The following is a 22949-nucleotide window of genomic DNA, read 5'->3' on the forward strand; positions in this document are numbered from 1 at the left end:
AAAACTAATTTAAATTTTAAATTTTTTTTCAAAAATAATTTTAAAAAAAAGATGTATCAAAACTACCTCAATCCGCTGATGAGAAGCGCAGACGCTGCCTACGTGGAGCACCGTCCGCGCTTGGTAAGCGCGGACGCTCCTACGTGGAGCAGCCCTCTCTCATACCACGTGGCCCTTATTGATTCGTCCAATCAATAATGTAAGTCGATTCTTATCTTCTTCTCGTCCTCTTCTTTCCTCCATTTATCTTCCTCTGTGGTGCTCTCGTTTATCATTTTTTCATTTCCTACCTGCAATATTTTTTGAAGTTGAGAAGATCTACAGCATTTTTCAAAAATGACAGATAATAGAAATCCAGAAGATCTTAGTGTCCTATATTTACAGGCGACCCATATGTCATCAAGAGTATCTTCGTTAACCGTTGATGATATTGTCAAAGTGAAAAGGTCAGACAATTTGATTTGGAAGTTATATACCGATAATTACTTACACAGGCGTGTATTGTCATATTTAAATCATATGGGTTTTTATGGAGTTTTAGAATGTGGCTCGCAAGTTATTGATAATCATTTGATTACTGCGCTTGTTGAACGTTGGAGACGTGAGACACACACGTTTCACTTTACATGTGGTGAAGCAACAGTTACATTACAAGATGTTTCAATAATTTGGGGTCTGACAATTGATGGTGAAGCAGTGACCGGAGTAGATGTGTCGCATAAAGTGGAGGAATGGCAACACATATGTTTGGATATGTTGGGATTTTTGCCAGAATCAAAATATTTGAAAGGTGGTCATCTGTCTATGACAGCACTACATGATCATTGTATATCTAACCTTGTCAATGATGAAACTTCAGAGGTAGATGTTGTGAAATTTACTCGTTGTGTTGCGTTAATGATTATTGGAGGAATAATGTTCCCTGATTATCAAGGAGGGTCATCTAGACTAATTTTTTTGCAACTGTTACGAGATCTTGATAACGTGAAGTCTTATAGTTAGGGTAGTGCAGTTTTAGCGTTTCTATATCGTGAGTTGTGTAACGCGACACGTGTAGAGAAGTCTACAATGGTTGGACCTTTATATATCCTGCAGGTATCATTAATGTGATGTGATTATTTAACACGATATTTTGTTTAAATTTGTTAATTTTTTTTATTATTACACGCAGATATGGGCATGGAGCATGATTAAATGTGTTAATCCCGATCGAGATGGGTTAACATTAGTTGTACCTCCCGTTGATCCGGATGCTTTAATTCCAGTTTCTCCATATGGTGCACGGTAATATTTAAAAATTATTTTTGTGAATATCATATTTATCTTGTATATTTTCTTGATATATAAATTTTTTTTTGTAACTGTAGGTGGACGTATGGGTTTAGTTACACACATTCGCCAATACATTCTGTAAGAATTATAAGGGATTCGCTAGATCGTATGAATAATAATGAGGTATTATAAAATTTTAATACGTAATAGTGATTAGCCGAGTACTATTATGTTTTTATTCATCAAATTAATATTCAATTTTAATAATTTTTTTGCAGTTTAATTGGAGCGTATACCAGAAAAATGACATAGATGTGAAGACCATTATTGATTCATACGACAACAAAATATGGCGATGTGTTTGTCCCCTTATTTGCTTTGACATCGTGGAGATGCATCGTCCTAATCGGGTAATGCGACAATTTCGAAGGCGGCAATCAATTCCAGGGTCTGCCGTCGACAATGACGATATGCATAATATCACGAGAATAGGACATCGCAACACCAACTGGAGAGATTATCATAGGAATTCAATTGAGTTGTGGAATAATAGGCTGAGATATGTTTGTAAAGGGGTGCGACACGGGCGAACGACGCAAACTGATGAAGATTACTTTGAATGGTACAATCGAATAACTGTGCGCTCGATCTCACCTGCAGTTACTGCCGTTGGTTTTCAACCACAACCGTACAATACTTTTGTTGGAGAATTTAATTTTCAACAAAATTTTAGTACGCCTTCTCCGTTTTCGCATCAGTCTTCATTTGGAGGGAGAAGTGACATGATTGGGCAACCAAGTGGGTTTGCAGGAGGCTCTACGATTTTTACGTCAGGTGAAATGAATATTGCAGGAACCTCTAATACTCAGCATGATTTTTTCGGTGATTCAGGGTATGGTGACTTTCGTCCGTTTGGTCAGACAGATTTTCAGACTCCTTATTGGTCGAACACACAAAGTTTCACGAATTTGCTTAACGTCGGACATCAGCATGTTGTGAATGATACTCGACCGCAGAGGAATGTTATATCCCCTATCACTTATCCAGAGTATTCAAACGAAAGAATTCCTGAAAATATAGGATTGCGTAGAGGGACGAGAAGACGCAATGCACCTGACTGTGGAACAGTGAGCCATTTGCATCATTTTAATTATGACGATGATTCTGCTCATTAATTGTGAATATAAAATTTCAATTGTTGTACATTTTGCGTTTTTTCACCGTGTGAATGTTATGATTTCGTAAGTATAGTGTTATTTAAAGCATTGTAGATTATTTTATTTCATCAGTATCAGATAAATAAAAGTGCAGGAAACAAAACACAAGTAAACAAAACTGAAATAAAACATATAAACAAACACGTTCCAATTCCTTTTACATCTTACACACCTGAAATGAAGAAAATACACAATCGAAAAATAAGATGAAAAAACATAATTGACTTCCATATCCTCGACTTTGTTGTTTTTCTTTTCAACCTGTTGATCTGCGTTAAGTAAATTGTAATTAAAGCACGATAAAATATAGTACATTCAATCTATCCAATGTACTGTAAAAGATAAAGAAGAACAAAAGATCACATACCTCACTCATCCTCGTCATTATCTGGTGGTGGCACTCCCGATGCATTCCCCTGTGGCCGATAGTCATACTGAAAATTGAACGGAGAAATGAACGGCGGAGGTGGAGGAATGGTCCCTGGGTCAACACCTCTATGGGCCATCATTGTATGCATCATGGACTCCAAATATGATATATGTTCATTGTGGTTCAAGTTAACTCGTTCCTGGTGTGCCATGAAGGCAAGAGTTTCATCTACTTTCTCGTTTAGGGACCGTCTGTGGGGTTGTTGGCGACGCGGGACGGCGGTGCTCGATCCACCTATATCGCCCTCATCCGTTGTTGAGATGATGTCCCCTCACCAGGATTCGTAGAAATATTCACTTCATCATCAACATTCGCATCGTCTTCTTCAGACTCGCTGTATGATATATCGGGTTCGGAATCAGTCCTCCAAATATAATCATTATTGGCCTCATCCGGACAACGAGCACTCGTATCTAATGTTGGATTCGGCCAATATGGAACATTATTTTGTTCAGACGAGACATTTATAAATTGATCCCAAGGCCCACTTACATCATCGAAACTCATATTACCGAGTCCTTCAGTAACCTGTGGAACATAAGATTCTTGCTCCTGGAAACCACCATATGTAGACGTACCGGGTTGGTTACAAAAACCAAAATCGGATGCATGTGGAACGCACGATTCAAGATCATCAAATCCAACATTATTCTCAATTGAATTTGCTTCCACGTACAGATGGAAAACATGCATATTGTCACATTGCATTACAAACTGTAAAACATCGTCATCAACGAGATTGACTTGAATTTCATGCCAAGATGCTCTCTCCATGAATGAGTACTTGGTTGACATCTTCAAAACAAAATTCGCTGGATCGATTGCTAACATTTTATGCACAACTTCAACTAACTCCATCAAATTAATGGATCGTGATACTCGTATCGGTCTAACAAATGGAATGCTATATTCAATCGATTCATTATCGCTAACTACATGACCACCAAAATATAAGAGTACGTCGATGTTAGACATTTTTCACTGAGATTGGAGAAAAATTCAAAGACAAGTGAGGGAAATTTTATGAGAATTGTTAACTGATTCAATCGAAAATGTTTCAATTATATAGGAATTGTTTCTCTATTATTGGTCTTCACGTGAAATTTTTCAGTGTCTCGTTTTCTCAGCTTTCACGTGAATTGTTCAGGAATCGTTCGTACATGTAATAAAGACATAAGAATGGGTCAAGACAAAACGATTGGTGGAGTAAAATCGATAAAATTGTAAAAAAAAATATATATATATAAAATACAGCGTCCGCGCTCAGTATGCGTGGACGGTGCTCCACGTAGGAGCGTCCGCGCTTACCAGCGTCCGCGCTTGGTAAGCACGGACGGTGCTCCACGTAGGCAGCGTCCGCGCTTCTCATCAGCGGATTGAGGTAGTTTTGATACATCTTTTTTTTTAAAGTATTTTTGAAAAAAAATTTAAAATTTAAAATAGTTTTAATAAAAACCACATATTTGTTGAGAAATTTTTTTTTTTGATTGAAATAAAGACTTTTTGTAATTTCGAAAAAACATTTCTCTCTCTTATTATTATCTCCAATCTCTCTCCCCAATAAAGTTTTCTCCTCGGTTGAAATTTCTTCTCACACAGATTCTAAATCCTTTGCCGCTTGCCACCAGTTCTCGCGCTGTAAGTCGTCAAAATTTAGAAACAAATACATATTCGAAAACATCTCGTCATAATCTTTCTATCGATACCGATATTGAGGGGTATTTCGCAACGTAGTCGACAATCTTTTTCCTTCCGATCGTTCTTCCGACGTCATCCACCGCACCGGGCCTCCGCCGTTGCTCGGACTTGAATTTTCAAGGCATTTGGAGTTCGAAATCTTGTCCTAGCTCGAGTTTCATAGGCTGCCGGTGAGTGATTGTTTAACTATCAATTTAGTTCGACTTGTGGTACCAATTGTTAGAGGGGGTTATTTCTATTTTCTTGCTGTTAGTCACCCTGTTTCTGTGCAAAAATTCCTCGAAAGACCGATTGTTGAATTTGACTCTCTCTGTTTTTCTGTGGAGGAGGAAAAAAATCATACACTTTGGGGTAGGAATGTTGTGCAGTATTTTGTTTCAAAACTTTGTGAAGTTAACCACAATGGTGCACGTATGAGTTTCTTGTGCTTTTCAGTGGTATGGCTTTGCTCCCTTAACATGTTACATCTTTTCTCCGAACCGGTGATTCTTGTTTTCTGCTTAGTAATGTTAGTTTGGGTCGTACGATTATATGTAATGATAATTATTAGCTCTATTTGTCATAGAATTATATTTTTGTGTCCTTGTAAACAATAAACCTTCTAAAATTTCTCCACAAATAGAAGCGGTGGACGATGTAAAATTTTAAAGGTGATTTCATTTGGATGAAGAAGTAACTTGTGAGCAGCACCTAAAGATTTAGTACCGAAAATGGTTGGTGTTAAGGAATAATAGTTTATCAGGAATCATCCCAAAAGCTTTGAGTAATTGCACAAGCTTGCAGATTATAGATCTCGGGCAAAATAGGCTAACAGGCAATATTCCAACTTGGGTAGGATGTAGCTTTAGAATGATTACTGTTCTAAGCCCACACTCCAATGAGTTCACTGGCAGCATACCTTTAAGCTTATGTGGCTTAACTGAACTTCAAATCTTAGACCTCTCATCAAACAAGGTTTCCGGAGCTATACCAAAATGCATATGGAATCTCAGCGCGATGACAATCGAAGATCACAGATTTGATCTATTTTCGAGTCAAGTTTTGGAATTTCTGGCTCTTTCAGTGATGGGGGACGACTACAGTAACTTTGCATCTATGTTAACATAATTAAATAGTGTGTATTTAAGGTGGAAAGGAAATGAGGTCAAGTACAGTAACTCTTACGGCCTGTTAGTCAACCTCATCGATCTTTCATACAATACATTATCCGGTGAAATACTCTCCATATGCCATAAAAGATAAGAGTTTCGATCGGAGATGTATATATATCGAGAAAATAAAATTGTATCAACCCGATCTCACAAAGATGAATTCACGATTTGAAGTTGAGATGAGCTTGAAATTAATGTATAAATTATATTATTATCAAAATATGTATATATAGATAATTAAAAAAAATCATTACATTGTATTGTTTAATGAAGTTGTACCATAAAATTAAGAAGATGAGCTGAGTTTTGAGGGTGAAAATGGTAGCCTTTAGTGATTTAATTTACGAAAGATAATAAATAATTGTCTTATTTATATTAGAGTATTATTTATTAATATTGAAAATTATTGTTAAGTAAACGTATATTTTAAAAAAATTAATTAATTATATAAACAAATTAAATTGTCTTGAATAATTAAATTTTAATTATAATAAATTTAGTATTATTGTCGTCTTACATCGCCAAAACTTAGAAATAAATACATATTCGAAAAACTCTCGTCATAATCTTTCTATTGATACCGATATTGAGTGGTATTTCGCAACTTTGTCGACGACCTTTTTTCTGTCGATCGCTCTTCCGCCGTCATCCACTGGACCGGGTCTCTGTCGTTGCTTGGACTTGAATTTTCAAGGCATTTGGAGTTCGAAATCTTGTCCTAGCTCGAGTGTCATAGGCTGCCGGTGAGTGAGTTTTTAACCTCTCAATTTAGCTCGACTTTTGGTACCAATTGTTGAGGGGGTTATTTCGATTTTCTTGATGTGAGTCGCCTTGTTTCTGTGCAAAACTTCCTGGAAAGACCGATTGTTGAATTTGTTTCTCTATGTTTTTCTGTGGAGGAGAAAAAAAATCATACAATTTGGGGTAGGAATGTTGTGCAGTATTTTGTTTCAAAACTTTGTGAAGTTAACCACAATGGAGCACGTATGTGTTTATTGTGCTTTTCAGTGGTATGGCTTTGCTCCCTTACCAAGTTACGTCCTTTCTCCGATCCGGGGATTCTCGTTTTCTTGCTTAGTAATGTTAGTTTGGGTTGTAAGTGTTAAACAAAATATGTACGCACAAACTGAAAGGTACAAGGGAAAAACTGAACTAGTATTATAATCAGAAAACAGTAGGACAGTGCAAAATTAAAGCAAACCGAGGCCTGTATAAAATACAGTGTCCTTAAAACAGATTCGTCCCCTCCGGTGTGTGCTGCGAGGATGAACGTGGACGTCTGTTTCCCAGGATACAACGGAAAACCAGCAGTACCGTAGCACAAGGCACCACCACGGCGAACTGAAGAAGTACCTGAACTTTATCACGAGGAAGAACAACAGCAAGGGAACAGCAACTGGTAGCAGCAGCCGAGAAAGGAGAACAAGCACAGCTTCGAAAATATCAGAATGTAGGAGAATGTATTTCAAGTGTGTTGAATGACTTGAGGCTGCCTCTATACATAGGCAATATGGACAGTTACGGTTGGCCATCTGAAATGCCAAAGGTCAGCAGCTGGAGCACCATAAGTCGTTTCAGTTACAACATTAAAGGCCAACTGAAAACTATTCCAGCTGAAACGCCAAAGGTCATTTCAGTTACAACACGAAGGATCATTTCAGCTAGAACACCAACTGAAACTGTTCCAACTGAACCACCAGTTGGAAGACCAACTGAACTGTTCCAACTGAACCATCAGTTGGAAGACCAACTGAAACGTTTCCACAATTTATTTTTCCGAAAATAAAATTAGCAAAAGCCAGGTGAGCCTCGGTGGGAAATTTTGCCTTGATCGGTCCGACATTCGACGCGCCCAGGTCGCGCACGTACGCCTGCACACAAGTCAAGCCTTTTTCCACTGCAAATCGGGCCCATGATTTGCACCCCCCCCTGCGCCTGTGCGCGCGAGAGAGAGCCTCTTGACCAATCATTGTTACACCTCCATAAAGTGCAACACAATTTAAACTCACCAATGCTATGTTTATTTTCCAATGTGGGACATTTCCCAATTACCAACTATTGGGCATTGCTTGTCTAATTTCTCATTCACAAAATACAAGCCCAATAGGCCTCTTAGTCCAACAATCCCCCACATGAATGGAAATTGAAAGATATTCAACGATTTTCGTGATAAAGTTCAACAGTTGAATCTTGCATAGGATAGGTAGGTATTACCCTTTGAACCTTCCCTTGTGAAAGCATAATAATTCACTGGTTTACAGTAGACATGATGTCTTTGAACTGTACAACCGTTTGTGTGAGTTAATATATACTTCACACAAGACTCGTCCTAATACAATTCAGTTCTCATGATTGTGTTCGTTTTGGCCATGAACACACTCCTGGTTCTGCAAGAGGGTCTAGAATTGAGCCCTGCAATTCCTTCGAAGCGGCCCCACTTCTCTCTCACATAGGTGATTCTATATTTCTTCTTATCAGAATCATTAAAAGCCGTAAGCTTATCCTCAACATTCACTGTTTCATAATAGGAATGGATTAGGGATAACCCCCACAGTGATTCTCCAAATTAGTGCGATTAGGTTGTCCCATTGAACCTAGTTCTTGGGATCTCCAGTCAGCGTAGGTTGGGTTTTCCTTCACACCAATTTATTCTATAGGCTTGAGCCCCATTCCCCTTGACATTTTCGCAACTAACTCTCTTTTTAACCCTTTGGTTAGCGGATCCGCTATATTATCCTTTGACTTTACATAGTCAACACAAATAACTCAAGTTGAGAGTAGTTGTCTAATGGTATTATGTCTTCGACGTATATGTCTAGACTTACCATTATACAAATTATTTTGTGCCCTACCAATCGCAGATTGACTATCACAATGTATGCATATAGCCGGCACTGGTTTTTCCCATCCTGGAACATCTTCTAAAAATTGTCGCAGCCATTCAGCCTCTTCACCACACTTGTCAAGAGCTATAAACTCATATTCCATCGTGGATCTGGCTATTACAGTTTGTTTAGAAGATTTCCACGCAATTGCTGCACCTCCTAAAGTGAATACAAATCCACTTGTAGATTTTGAGTCTTTCATATCAGATATCCAATTTGCATCACTGTATCCTTCGATAACAGCAGGATATCTGGTATAGTGCAGCCCATGATCACGAGTGTATCTTAAGTATCTTAGCACTCTGATGATAGCTTTCCAGTGTTCAACTCCTGGATTACTCGTGAATCTACTCAATTTGCTCACTGCATAGGCTATGTCTGGTCTTGTACAACTCATTAAGTACATCAGACTTCCAATGACTCGAGAGTATTCTAATTGAGATATACTCTCCCCTCGATTCTTTGAAAGATGCTGACTGGTATCTATCGGGGTTCTAGCCAATGCAGAGTCATCGTTATTGAATTTCTCAAGTATTTTGTCAACATAATGTGACTGACTTAGGACTATCCCTTCTGATGTTCTATGGATTTTAATTCCAAGGATTACATCGGCTAAGCCCAAATCTTTCATGTCAAATCTTGAGTTCAATAATTTCTTGGTGGATTTGATCATCTTATCATTACTACCAATGATAAGTATGTCATCTACGTAAAGACATAAAATGACATATCCAAATTCAGTGTTCTTTATGTATACACATTTGTCACATTCACTGAATTTAAATCCACTTTCCATCATGGCCTTATCAAATTTTTCGTGCCATTGCTTTGGTGCTTGTTTTAAGCCATACAGAGACTTCACCAATTTACATACCTTATTTTCTTGCCCAGTCGCAGAAAATCCCTCAGGTTGTTCCATGTAAATTTCCTCTTCTAAATCTCCATTTAGAAAAGCAGTCTTTACGTCCATTTGGTGTACTTCAAGATTCCGCAAGGCGGCAATCGCAAGTATCACACGAATAGAGGTTATTCTCGATACAGGAGAATATGTGTCAAAGTAATCAAGCCCTTCACGTTGATGGTAACCTTTAATTACCAATCTGGCTTTATACTTATCTATTGTTCCATCTGATTTCATTTTCCTTTTGAAAACCCATTTACAGCCTAGTGGTTTACTTCCCGGAGGAAGATCTACTAATTCCCACGTATGGTTTTGTAAAATGGATTCCATTTCGGAATTGATAGCCTCTTTCCATAGAGGTCCCTCAGATGAACTAATTGCTTCCTTGAAGCTTTGAGGTTCACTTTCCATCATGAAAGTGATGAAATCCGGACCAAAGGATTTCTCAATCCTAGCTCTCTTGCTACGTCTAGGTTCAATGTCTTGATCAAGCTCTTGTTCTTCATCAATTGTTTCATACAATCTTTTGGATGAACTTGGTTCTTCCTTAGATTTATATGGAAACATGTGTTCAAAGAACGAAGCATTTCTTGATTCCATTATCGTATTCTTGTGAATATCAGGTATTTGAGATTCATATACAAGAAAACGATACGCACTACTGTTTTGAGCATATCCAATGAAAATGCAATCCACAGTTTTTGGTCCTATCTTTACTTTCTTTGGAGTGAGTACTGCTACTTTGGCAAGACACCCCCACACTCGCAAGTATTGGTAGGAAGGACTTCTACCTTTCCATAACTCATATGGACTTTTATCTTGTTTCTTTCGGGGCACCTTATTTAAAAGGTAATTTGCTGTTAGAACAGCTTCCCCCCACAAGTTCTGTGGTAAACCAGAACTTAATAGCAACGCATTCATCATTTCTTTCAAAGTGCGATTCTTTCTCTCTGCAATGCCATTTTGCTGAGGAGAATAAGGTGCAGTTCTTTCGTGTTTGATACCGTGTTGAGCACAAAACTCAGCAAATGGTGATTCATATTCACCTCCACGATCACTTCTTAGCACCTTAATTTTCTTGCTAAGTTGATTTTCAACTTCACTCTTGTATTGGACAAATTTGTCAATAGCTTCATCCTTACTTTTAAGGAGATACACATAACAAAATTTTGTGCTATCGTCAACAAAAGTAATGAAGTATTTATTTCCACCACGAGTTTGTACACCTTTTAAATCACATACATCACTGTGAATTAAATCAAGCGGTTCACTATTTCTTTCAATAGTTCGAAAAGATGATCTTGTTAGTTTTGCCTCAACACACGTTTCACATTTGTGTTGTTTATCAATTTGGAATGCAGGAATGCTTTTCATGTTAATTAGTCTACGAATTGTATCGTAATTAACGTGTCCAAGTCTACCATGCCATAAACAAGAAGACTCAAGCAAGTAAGCAAAAGTATTAACTTTATTGATCACGGGCTTAATAGCCATTACATTTAGTTTGAACAAACCATTACAAACATAACCTTTGCCTACAAACATTCCACTCTTTGACAAAACTACCTTATCTGACTCGAAGACAATGCGAAAACCATGCTTGTTAAGAAGCGACCCGGACACCAAGTTCTTGCGAATGTCCGGTACATACAACACATTGTTCAAAGTCAGTTCTTTTCCCGATGTCATCTTTAGGACAACTTTTCCTTGACCCTTGATTTCAGAAGTGGCGGAATTTCCCATGAACAGCTTTCCCCATTCACAGATTCCTCAAGAGTTGCAAACATCTCCTTATCCGAGCAAACATGGCGAGTGGCACCCGTGTCGATCCACCACTCCCTTGGATTAGAGCCCACAAGATTAACCTCTGATATTACGGCACAGAGATTCATATTCGAAACCTCTTGAGATATGTTCTCAACTACATTCACCTCGCGGTTTCTCCTTGGCTTCTTACAATCAGATGCCTTGTGACCCATGCCATCACAATTGTAGCACTTTCCCGAGAACTTCTTCTTTGAAACGCCTCCTTTGGGTCCCATATTTAACTTTCTGTCGGAGGAGAAGGAGGTTCTCTTTTTCGAGCTTTGGCCATGCTCGACAACATTTGCCTTAGCGGCAACAGGAGAGAACAATCGCCTTTCGGAACCCTTGTTGTCTTCCTCAATACGAAGTCGAACAATGAGCTCTTCAACATTCATCTCATTTCGTTTGTGCTTCAAGTAATTCTTGAAATCCTTCCAAGCTGGTGGTAGTTTCTCAACAATAGCAGCCACTTGGAATGATTCACTCAAAGTCATCCCCTCACCGTGAATCTCGTGAAGAATCACTTGGAGTTCTTGAACTTGACTGATAACCGGCTTTGAATCCACCATTTTAAAGTCCAGAAAGCGACCAACAAGAAATTTCTTGGCCCCGGCATCCTCGGTTTTGTACTTTCTGTCAAGGGATTCCCACAGCTCTTTAGCCGTTTTCTTTTCGCAAAACACATTGTAGAGCGAATCTGCCAATCCGTTTAGTACATAGTTTCGGCACAAGAAATCAGAATGATTCCATGCCTCAACCGCACTAACTGATTCTACATCTCCCTCACCCTCGTTGAGTTTAGGAGCATCCTCAGTGAGGAATCTAGCCAAGTTCAGCATCGTCAAGTAAAACAGCATCTTCTGCTGCCACCTTTTGAAGTCCACACCAGTAAACTTCTCGGGTTTTTCACCGTGACTTGCTGGAACAGCAACTGCAGCAGCACGTGGGGTACCATGAGGGACAACTTGAGGAGGGACAACTGAAACAGTTTCCCTTTGCACATTAGTTTCAGTAGCCATATCTGAAACAAAGCTCGTAATAAGTAATCTGTTTTAAGATTGTTAAACGAAATATGTACGCACAAACTGAAAGGTACAAGGGAAAAACTGAACTAGTATTATAATCAGAAAACAGTAGGACAGTGCAAAATTAAAGCAAACCGAGGCCTGTATAAAATACAGTGTCCTTAAAACAGATTCGTCCCCTCCGGTGTGTGCTGCGAGGATGAACGTGGACGTCTGTTTCCCAGGATACAACGGAAAACCAGCAGTACCGTAGCACAAGGCACCACCACGGCGAACTGAAGAAGTACCTGAACTTTATCACGAGGAAGAACAACAGCAAGGGAACAACAACTGGTACAGTAGCAGCAGTCGAGAAAGGAGAACAAGCACAGCTTCGAAAATATCAGAATGTATTTCAAGTGTGTTGAATGACTTGAGGCTGCCTCTATACATAGGCAATATGGACAGTTACGGTTGGCCATCTGAAATGCCAAAGGTCAGCAGCTGGAGCACCATAAGTCGTTTCAGTTACAACATTAAAGGCCAACTGAAAACTGTTCCAGCTGAAATGCCAAAGGTCATTTCAGTTACAATACGAAGGGTCATTTCAGTTAGAACACCAACTGAAACTGTTCCAACTGAACCACCAGTTGGAAGACCAACTGAACTGTTCCAACTGAACCATCAGTTGGAAGACCAACTGAAACGTTTCCACAATTTATTTTTCCGAAAATAAAATTAGCAAAAGCCAGGTGAGCCTCGGTGGGAAATTTTGCCTTGATCGGTCCGACATTCGACGCGCCCAGGTCGCGCACGTACGCCTGCACACAAGTCAAGCCTTTTTCCACTGCAAATCGGGCCCATGATTTGCACCCCCCCCTGCGCCTGTGCGCGCGAGAGAGAGCCTCTTGACCAATCATTGTTACACCTCCATAAAGTGCAACACAATTTAAACTCACCAATGCTATGTTTATTTTCCAATGTGGGACATTTCCCAATTACCAACTATTGGGCATTGCTTGTCTAATTTCTCATTCACAAAATACAAGCCCAATAGGCCTCTTAGTCCAACAGTAAGATGAACATTCATGGGATGACAAGTTGATGCGAGACTCCCTCAAGCCGTACTGGTGGTGGAGCCATGCTTGTTAATTATTGCCAGCAACTCTTCCTTCTTTGCTCCCACGAGCCTATCCACTTCCTTCCATTCTTTGAAGAACAAAAATGTCGGCATCGCCTCCATTTGGAATTTCTTTGCCACAGCCTAAAGAAATTTGTATCAAACTAGCAACCCAATGACGATGGATGCTGAAAATGCAATTACAAGTTGTTGAAATCGATATGACCAAACCAAAACGAACCAATGGCAGATTACTTCAATTAAATCGAAAGTTTGTACACGGCTAGCTAATTGTGTTTTTGGATACTCAATTGTATTCTAAAGTGCCTTAAAATAGCAATGCAAAGTATAACATCGCCTCAAGTTCATCAACCTTCAAGAACAGAACATGGGGTGTTTTCTTTGCGATCTCAGCCAAGATTGGTGATATGAACCGGCACAGTCCGCACCATGAAGCTGTAAATTGATTTTGGTACTAATATTTGATATTTGTTGTATCTTTGGATGTAGGTACAACGTTGCGTCGATTCGAGGTATCAACAGAAATTTTAGCCTCTGTTTGTAGAATTTACAAAATTTCTATTTATTATGGGCAGAAAAGCTTCTTCCTCATATTCGAAGAGGTATTGATAAAAAGCTATATTTATTTAATGTCATTTGCATCTTTGATAATATATTGAACTAAAAAGTTGTAACTAATTGTGTTGCTAAACAGTAAGTTATTTGAAGCAACCAATCCATCAGTTGAAAATCGTACTAACCAAGGTACATCAAATGAAAATTTCAAATTTGTAGTATTTAATTGAAATAATATATATCCAAATTTGATTCCTAACAAGTTATTTGATTTTTTTTAAATTGCAGATTTATTGACATTTAATAGGTGTTGCACTTTCGAAAACAAATATTCGAATTTGTCAATAGATAAAAAACGTCATTACATTAATAATGTTGTTAATTCTAGAAAGAAAAAAAGATTAAACGAATGTGAATCCAGCACATCTACAAAATTAAATAAGGAAAATACAGTTTGGTTGCTGAAAGCTTTGATTCATGAAGGTAAAACTAAGTTTAGTTCCATACACTTTTATAAAGTATCGGGAAACTGCATATTTGTTTTATATTTATCATATTTTTATATTTTTTAGGTCAATCACTTGTTGATCTGCACGAATTGAAACCTATGAATATATGTCGCTACTGTGAAGCGAGAAAGTTTGAATTTGAATCTCCAACATTTTGTTGTGACAATGGTAAAATTAAGTTGGCAAACACTGTGATGCCGTCTGAATTGATAGATCTGTTCACTGGAAATCAGTCTCACAAAGCTGTTGATTTTCGGAAAAAAATCAGAGTTTATAATAGTCTCTTCTCTTTTACTTCTTTTGGAGTTAAAATTGACAAAAAACTTGCTTCTTTAAATCATGGAATTTACACGTTTCGAGCATTAGGCCAAATATTCCACACTCTTCCACCTATGGCGCCCGGTGAGGCTGGTCCATCTCATTTTCAATTGTATTTTTGGGATACAAGTAATGAGTTAAATAATAGAATGAATGTGATGGGCAATGCTAATATCGATGAAGAGACAATGAGACTATTAATGGAGGTTCTCAAGAGAAACCCTTACGCTCAATTATTACGCAGAATAAATGATTGGTCGTCTATTGAGGAAATTAGGCTACATATTTGTAAAAATGCTGTTGTGGATCAACGATGTTACAATACACCTACAGCTGATCAAGTTGCTGCCATTTGGATAGAAGGCAATAATGCTAATATACCATATGATAGAGACATCGTAATTCGTGGATGCAATGGTCAGAGTCATAGAATTAAACATTATTTTGGTTGTTATGATCCTTTACAATATCCGCTTCTTTTTCCGAATGGAGATAATGGTTGGCATCAAAATATTCCCAAATACAAGCCCATAGAAGCTAATAATCAAATTCAAGATAATATTTCCGTCCAATCTAACTTTTCTTCTATCGAAAATATCCTTCAAGATGAACAACATAGTACGTGTTTCTGTCTTTTTTCTTTTCAATCTATATATATTTAAAGTATTAGATTTCATCACTTTTACAAATATTTAACTTCCATGATAGATGAAATAATTGAATCCACATGTCAAGACTTTGAATATTTCAAAAGATTTCACTACCACTTATGTAATATGCATCTTATGTATTTTAGTTGCAACCACATTAAGATTATACATGTATCAATTATGTTTTGGTGTTTTTATGCTTTGTGTATTTATCTAATTTGTTTTATTTAATTTAATACATTGTTAGAACTTTTACCAATTCACTATATAATATTTCTCTAATTTTTATAATATAATGCATGGTTTTATTTGTATTATATATAATATTTATTTGTAAATTGTGAAAAATGTCATATTCTGAATGTGTACTTTTTCACTTTTTAATATAATTATCATAGTAATCAACAAAGACAAGCAAAAGATGGTTTCTTGCCGAGAGTACTATTGTTACAAATTCCAAATAAGAGATAACATGTCATCGATGCTTTTATATGCTGGAAGATTGTTGCAACAATATGCAGTTGATATGTATATTAAGCTTGAAACAACTAGATTGGATTACTTTAGAAGGAACCAAGCGGAAATGAGGTCAGAACTTTATCAAGGTATCGTTGACAGCATTATAAATGGAGAAACAAAAGGAAATGAAATTGGAAGAAGAATAGTTCTTCCAGCATCGTTTATCGGAGGACCAAGGGATATGCGTCGTAGATATCTTGATGCAATGGCATTAGTAAGAAAGTTTGGAAAACCTGATCTTTTCATAACAATGACTTGTAATCCAGAATGGAAAGAGATAACAGATAATTTGAAAGAAGGTCAACAACCTCAGGATCGACCTAATTTAACTACCAGGGTATTTCGAGCTAAGTTACAAGATTTAAAAAATCAAATAATTACCAAGTCAATATTCGGAGTGGTTGTTGCTTTTGTTTATGTGGTGGAATTTCAGAAGAGGGGGTTGCCTCATATGCATATGTTGATTATTTTGAGGCAAGATTCTAAAATCAATGGTCCTGAAAATTTTGATTACTATGTATCAGCAGAATTACCAAACAAAGACAAAAATCCCAACCTTCATAATTTTGTTGTGAAGCATATGATGCATGGTCCTTGTGGGGATTTAAATAAAAAGAATACTTGTATGATTGCTGGGCGTTGTAAAAGCAACTATCCACGCCTGTTTTGTCAAAGTACAACACAAGGAAAAGATGGTTATCCAATTTATAGAAGAAGAAATGATGGGCAAATAGTTGATATACGAAAGGCAAAGCTAAACAATCAATGGGTTGTTCCTCACAATTCTTACCTTCTGTTAAGTTATGATTGTCATGTTAATGTCGAAGTATGCTCTGGATTGACGGCTGTCAAATATCTTTACAAATATATATATAAAGGACATGATAAAGTTGTTGTGCATATTGCCTCCAGCAATAGTGATACTGTTGTGGATGAGATTAAGAACTTTCAAGATGCAAGGTGGGTCTCAGCACAAGAAGCGCTGTAGAGAATATTTGAATTTGATTTAAACGAGATATCCCCGGCTGTAATAAGTTTGGCATTACACTTGCCTAACAAACAATGCATCACATTTTGGAGAAATCAAAATTTGGAAAATGTCATTCAACACGAATTGACCTCAAAGACGATGCTAACTGAATTTTTTCATATGTGCTCTATAAATTCTAAAGCAAGATCTTATTTGTATGCCGAATTCCCAGAACATTATGTATGGGACAAAAGAAACAAGTGTTGGTATGAAAGAAAAAAAGTAAAGGTTATTGGACGTATAAATGGTGCAAATCCTACAGAAGGAGAAAGGTATTATTTAAGATTATTGCTCAATCATGTAAGAGGACCTACTTCTTTTAACTATTTGTTAACGGTTAATGGAAAGATTTGTTTCACATTCAAAGAAGCAGCACAGAGAAAGGGGTTGCTTGAATCAGATCAGAGCAACTTTGAGTGTTTGAATGAGGCTATGAGCTTCCAAATGCCATATGCTTTGAGAAGACTTTTTGCAACAATCTTAGTATATTGTGAGCCATCCGATGTCAGAAAATTATGGGAGACTTACTTTGATGCGATGTCCAAAGATTTTAGGAAAGAAAATGATGGCAACAAGGAATTTTTGGTATCAAAGACATTGCAAAACTTGAATTTTATTTTGGAAAGTATGGTAAAAAGTATTCATGTTTTTGATTTGCCAAGAATAACTATTGAAATAGATGAGTACAATGATAATATTTGTACAGAAGCTCGAGAGGAAATGTCTATCGAAATCTCACCTGACGATTTGTTAGCTGAATCCAAATTAAATGCAGGGCAACGAAAAGCATTCTCAACAATTCTCGAGTGCTTAGATTCCATTGGAAGTGGCCTTTTTTTTGTCAATGGACCTGGTGGAACTGGGAAAACATATTTATATCGTGCTTTGCTAGCAAATGTTAGGCAAAGAAATATGATTGCCCTTGCTACAGCAACTTCGGGAGTTGCAGCTTCGATATTACCTGGTGGTCGAACAGCTCATTCCCGATTTAAAATCCCAATTGATTTGCATGAAGAAAGCTATTGTACAATATCAAAACAAAGTGGACTTACAGAACTGCTACGTGTAACACGATTAATTATATGGGATGAAGCACCGATGGCAAAGCGGATAGCAATTGAAACTGTTGATAGAAGTTTACAAGATATAACGGGAATCCAAAAACCATTTGGTGGAAAGGTGGTTGTTCTTGGAGGAGATTTCATGCAAGTTTTGCCGGTAGTTCCAAAAGCCACAATTCAAGAAACAATTAATGCAAGTTTAGTAAAATCTTATTTGTATAAACAAATGCAACATATGACTCTAACTGAAAATATGAGATCAAAATCTGACCCTGTTTTTAGCTATTTTTTGCTACAAGTAGGCAGTGGGATTGAACCTACCGATAGTGAAGGCAATATCAAAATTCCCGATGAAATGATTATCAAGTATAGCAAAAATGATGAGGAGTCTTCTGAAGAAATGCTCATAAATCACATATTCCCAAATCTAAAAGAAAATGCTGAATCAACAGCATATATGACAAGTCGAGCAATACTTCGAAAAATGAATATGTTGACAAGTTGAATGAGAAAATTATTCAATTTTTCCCAGGTGAAGGTAAAACATATGCAAGCTTTGATGAAGCTGTTGACGATACTCATAATTTTTATCCCCAAGAATTTTTAAATACCTTGACTCCAAATGGAATGCCTCCTCATCGTTTGGTTTTGAAAAAAAAAAACTGTACGATTATGCTATTGAGAAATTTAGATCCATCTGAAGGCCTGTGTAATGGAACCCGAATGGTTTGTAAGGAATTTGAAGACAATGTCATCCATGCAGAAATAACTGTTGGACATCATACTGGAAAACATGTTTTTATTCCAAGAATACCTTTGTCTCCTGCTGAGAACGAAGGATATCCTTTTCAATTAAGAAGAAAACAGTTTCCGATTCGTTTGTGCTTTGCAATGACAATTAATAAGGCACAAGGTCAAACTATACCAATTGTTGGTATATACCTACCACAACCTGTGTTTTCACATGGCCAATTATACGTTGCATTATCTAGAGGCACTTCAATGTCCACTACAAAAGTCTTGATAAAGCCAAATTCAATCACAAATATTGATGATGCAAGAACAAAAAATGTTGTATACAAAGAAGTTCTTCGTCAAGGTTCATAATTTCATTAACTTATTTGTCGAAATAATTTTGATATTGCATGTATGAAATTGATATATTTACTAAAAAAAACTGAATTTGCAGACCATGAGACGGCCACAGTCAAGGGGAAAGAGTGGAAGTAAAAGAGACTGCATTGCAACAAATGTGGGTGAAAGGACAAAGCTTAAGTACGTCGAACTTGAAGGTTTTATCTTTCGTTCTGTTTTTCACAATTTTCCAAAACAATTTTCAGTTGGCGTCAAAGAGAATCAAAATCCATTTTCGACAAAAAATTGAGCAAATTAAAAAGCTCACCATTTGAATCGTCTACATCCTTGGAATAGCTTCCTACATAAATGATGTTATTTGTTTCTCACGTATTTGTGTATGTTTTTTAAGTTTCAATGTGGGATTCGATTACTTTAGTCTTTGGAATAGCATATATACATGTTGCGAATTAAATCGGAAGACGTATAGCAATAAGGCTATCCTGATATAGAAAAATTATGCCATATAATAATTTCTGCTAAATTATTCTTTCTGAAGTATGCCGGTCATATTGGACTCTGGTTATTGCTGAAGTGAACTAAGCTTTGTTGAGCCACACTATATTACTAAGTGAAAATGTTATTTGTTCAAAAATTGTTGTATATTTAAAAGGTAAATGAATTTATAATATATATATATATTATAAAAGGTAAGCAAATGCGTTGATCAACAATGCATGGATATAATATATATATAAATACATTCTTCCTTGTTGAATTTTTTTGTTTATTTGTTTGATTCTTTTAACTCGCTTTAATATATCGATTACTATACTGCGTGCAGGGATGGAAAATAACAACCTGAATGTTCTGCAGAAGCATATCATGTTCTTTGATCGGGATAATGATGGGATAATTTATCCCTCGGAAACTTTTCAAGGTCCATTTCATTTGAAAAGAACAAATCTTTAATTTTTTTATGCTACGAAAACATATTTCACAGTGAAGATTAAAAGAACAAATGTGCATGAAAGAGACTGATGAATATTTAGCTGAATTTTCGAATATTATTAAATTATTTTAATCGAATGTACAGGTTTTCGAGCTGTTGGATGTGGGATTTTTCTCTCTTCGCTGGCTTCTCTATTCATCAACGTTTCTTTGAGTCGGAAGACAAGACCGGTAACTCTTTACCTACTTAATTTTTTGCCGTTCGATAATTTATTGAAAATAATAGTAAAAAAATATTTAATGATCTTTTGTAAAGTAGGTGGAAATGTTGGTAGAGGTTAAAAGAATTTACCTTTACACTATTTGATTTCTTCCGCGTTATTTACTTTTTGAAACTGTATTGTTTTCTTTTCTGTTTATTTTTCAGAATGTCAAAATTGAATATTCTATTTATGTAGGACAAGTCATGATTATGGTGTTTAAACATGTTTTATCTCTATATATTACTTCAGATTGACATAGCCATGGAAGCATGCAAGAGCTAGCTTTTTCCCAGCAATGCCCAGCCCAAAAAGGGTTGAAGCAGATAAAATGAGGTCCTCTCTGTTTTCCTGGTTCTATACTATCTTGTAAGCATTTTTTCGGGACACAATTCTTTACTGCTGGCATCAAAATATTATTTGATGGTGATGATCCAGAGATGGCAATTGAGATGTGGAAGTATATGGTTAAGAATAACATTCACCACGTGATGATAGTGCCAACACAGTGCTTCTTGGTTTATGTCATATGGGAAGGCTTGCAGATTTAAGGAGGTTCGCAGAGGAGATGATTGATGAAAGAATCATAATATAAGGAGGGAAGAAGTGCTCGAGAATTGTATGACCACATTTTGAAGAAGTGGAAATCTTCCTATACCTAAGCTTTGGACTGTAGGCAATTTTCTATGCATTTCATATTCCTTGATGTGGCTGATCAAAGAGAAACCTCGACGCTTACACGGTTTTTGATATTTGATGGATTCTTTTGCCTTTTTCGTGTTTTTTTACGGCATTTTTTGTTTCTGATTGCCTTCGACGACTGGTTCTCTGGTATTGTTTCTTCTTGTGTCCTGCATCATTTAGTTCAATTTTGTACAGTTTTATTGTGTTATTTTTACACCACCACTCATTTTAAATAAAATTATATTATGTTTATTAATTGAGTTTCTATTTCGGTAGAACTCTAGATGAGAAGGATTCTTTTTAACACGAGATCATAACAACTCCAGATCAGAAATATTTTTTAAACATAAGATAAGAAGAATTCTAATAAGGCTCTAATATTATATTAATAATTATATATGTAGTGTAATTCTTTCCATCGAGAAAAAAAAAGTATTTTTGGTTTATAAAAAAATAATACGAGATGATAATCTGTAATAAATAAAAAGATAAAATTTTGTAATTCAAGATAAATAATATTTTTGATTTATCAAAAAACATAATATGATATCAAATTTAGTTATTCTAATATTATATATATATATATATATATATATATATATATATATATATATATATATATATTAAAAAAGAGAATAGCAAAATTGATTTGATTTTTCTTAGATTTGATAAGCCATAGCTATAATATATCTACTTAAAACTTAATAAATGAACGACTGATTGAAGTAGGATCACTACATAGGTAATTTGTATGATTATAAAATTTCACACGCTCCAATTATAATTATATATTAAAATAAGCATTACAGGTTATGAAACACATATACTGGACTATTAATTAACTCCAATTATTTACTCTTTGTACTCATTTTATGTTTAATTATTATATCATTTTTATATAGCCTTCAACTGCTATGCCACTTCAATTTTTTGGAGGTTTTCTTCATACTCTAGGTGATACTCTATTACAGAGAGATTGCCAACTTTTTATTCTAAGACTCTAATATTATATTAATAATTATATATTTAGTGTAATTCTTTCAATCGAGGAAAAAAAAGTTATTTTTCGTTTATAAAAAATTATACGAGATGATAATTTGTAATACAAGTTTGCATAAACGCGTTTCGAAATTCGGAGAAGACTTGGGATTTGAAGGTAGGCTTGATATTCATTCAAAGTTGAAACTCCTTAAATAAAAATTTGACAGGTATTGATCTTTATTTTTCGTGCGTTCTATTAAACGTATTTATGTTGAATAGACTCGATGAATTGAATTAAAAAACATGAATATCAAAGCATCGACTTTTGTAACCCAAGGTTCCATTGCTTTTAAATAACTGTATTTATTTCATTTTCCAAACATTTTGAATTAAGAACCCGTTCGATTTGTATACCATGCCAAAATATTATATTTCAATCACAATGTGGTAAGACCAATATCTATCGATTTCTATTATTTCCAATATACTTATTATTTATTTAAATTATTTTTGTTTAATATATTTCATTCTCAAAATTTTTTGTGCCATGCCAATTAAAGAGTACAAAATCATATAGTTCGAATGGACACCTTGCACATATGTCCTATCATCTCGTTGCAACCGAGTCAAAAAAATGCTTCCATAAAGGTTAAAGTAGTACGACAGGGAAGCCAAATACCCGCCAAATCAAATTCGAAGCCTATAAGAAAACTGATCTTTGTGGACGAAGAGGTACTTTTTTCTTATCCATATTCATCTATATTTAAATTGTTGTTATAATAATTAAATAAACATATTCAGTTTTCATTGAAGGGAACAAAAATACATGGTATAATGTTTTCGAACACAATA

At 36.0% G+C, this 22949-nt stretch overlaps 4 protein-coding genes across 7 annotated transcripts; 3 read left to right on the plus strand and 1 right to left on the minus strand.

Moving 5' to 3' along the window:
* Nucleotides 1-336: 336 nt before the first annotated feature.
* LOC140827145 (protein MAINTENANCE OF MERISTEMS-like) lies at nucleotides 337-1002 on the plus strand. Its single transcript, XM_073189759.1, has one exon. It carries the CDS (start codon nucleotides 337-339, stop codon nucleotides 1000-1002), a length of 666 nt encoding a protein of 221 aa, XP_073045860.1.
* A 3468-nt stretch (nucleotides 1003-4470) lies between these two features.
* On the plus strand, nucleotides 4471-21308 carry LOC140827418 (probable peroxygenase 5). Of its 4 annotated transcripts, none has more exons than XM_073190084.1 (6): nucleotides 4471-4787; nucleotides 13995-14107; nucleotides 19337-19439; nucleotides 20066-20161; nucleotides 20318-20403; nucleotides 20685-21308. In XM_073190084.1, the coding sequence occupies exons 3-6, from the start codon at nucleotides 19340-19342 to the stop codon at nucleotides 20715-20717; spliced, it is 315 nt and encodes a 104-aa protein (XP_073046185.1). In that variant the 5' UTR covers nucleotides 4471-4787; nucleotides 13995-14107; nucleotides 19337-19339; the 3' UTR covers nucleotides 20718-21308. The 4 variants fall into 4 exon arrangements, with proteins under 4 accessions (XP_073046185.1, XP_073046186.1, XP_073046184.1 ...); XM_073190085.1 differs by having other exon boundaries at nucleotides 13995-14017; XM_073190086.1 differs by lacking the exon at nucleotides 4471-4787 and having other exon boundaries at nucleotides 13997-14017; nucleotides 19337-19422.
* On the minus strand, nucleotides 11314-12379 carry LOC140827146 (uncharacterized). Its single transcript, XM_073189760.1, has 2 exons — nucleotides 11486-12379; nucleotides 11314-11421 (listed from the first exon to the last, which is right to left on the minus strand). Exons 1-2 carry the CDS (start codon nucleotides 12377-12379, stop codon nucleotides 11314-11316), a joined length of 1002 nt encoding a protein of 333 aa, XP_073045861.1.
* LOC140827147 (uncharacterized) lies at nucleotides 17207-19254 on the plus strand. The gene is made up of 2 exons (XM_073189761.1): nucleotides 17207-18611; nucleotides 18680-19254. The coding sequence occupies exons 1-2, from the start codon at nucleotides 17207-17209 to the stop codon at nucleotides 19252-19254; spliced, it is 1980 nt and encodes a 659-aa protein (XP_073045862.1).
* Nucleotides 21309-22949: the final 1641 nt, after the last annotated feature.

Source organism: Primulina eburnea, chromosome 3 (assembly GCF_022965805.1).
Source record: "Primulina eburnea isolate SZY01 chromosome 3, ASM2296580v1, whole genome shotgun sequence".
Lineage (NCBI taxonomy): Eukaryota > Viridiplantae > Streptophyta > Magnoliopsida > Lamiales > Gesneriaceae > Primulina > Primulina eburnea.

Excerpts from the sequence above, each read along its gene's own strand:
- LOC140827145 (XM_073189759.1), top strand. The coding sequence starts at position 337 with ATGACAGATAATAGAAATCCAGAAGATCTTAGTGTCCTATATTTACAG.
- LOC140827146 (XM_073189760.1), bottom strand. The coding sequence starts at position 12,379 with ATGGCTACTGAAACTAATGTGCAAAGGGAAACTGTTTCAGTTGTCCCT. Across the intron at positions 11,422-11,485 it reads AGCCAAGGAGAAACCGCGAG|AGGTTAATCTTGTGGGCTCT; the intron begins GTGAATGTAGTT and ends CCGTAATATCAG.
- LOC140827418 (XM_073190083.1), top strand. The coding sequence starts at position 15,899 with ATGTGTACTTTTTCACTTTTTAATATAATTATCATAGTAATCAACAAA.
- LOC140827147 (XM_073189761.1), top strand. The coding sequence starts at position 17,207 with ATGTGCTCTATAAATTCTAAAGCAAGATCTTATTTGTATGCCGAATTC. Across the intron at positions 18,612-18,679 it reads ATCAACAGCATATATGACAA|GTGAAGGTAAAACATATGCA; the intron begins GTCGAGCAATAC and ends AATTTTTCCCAG.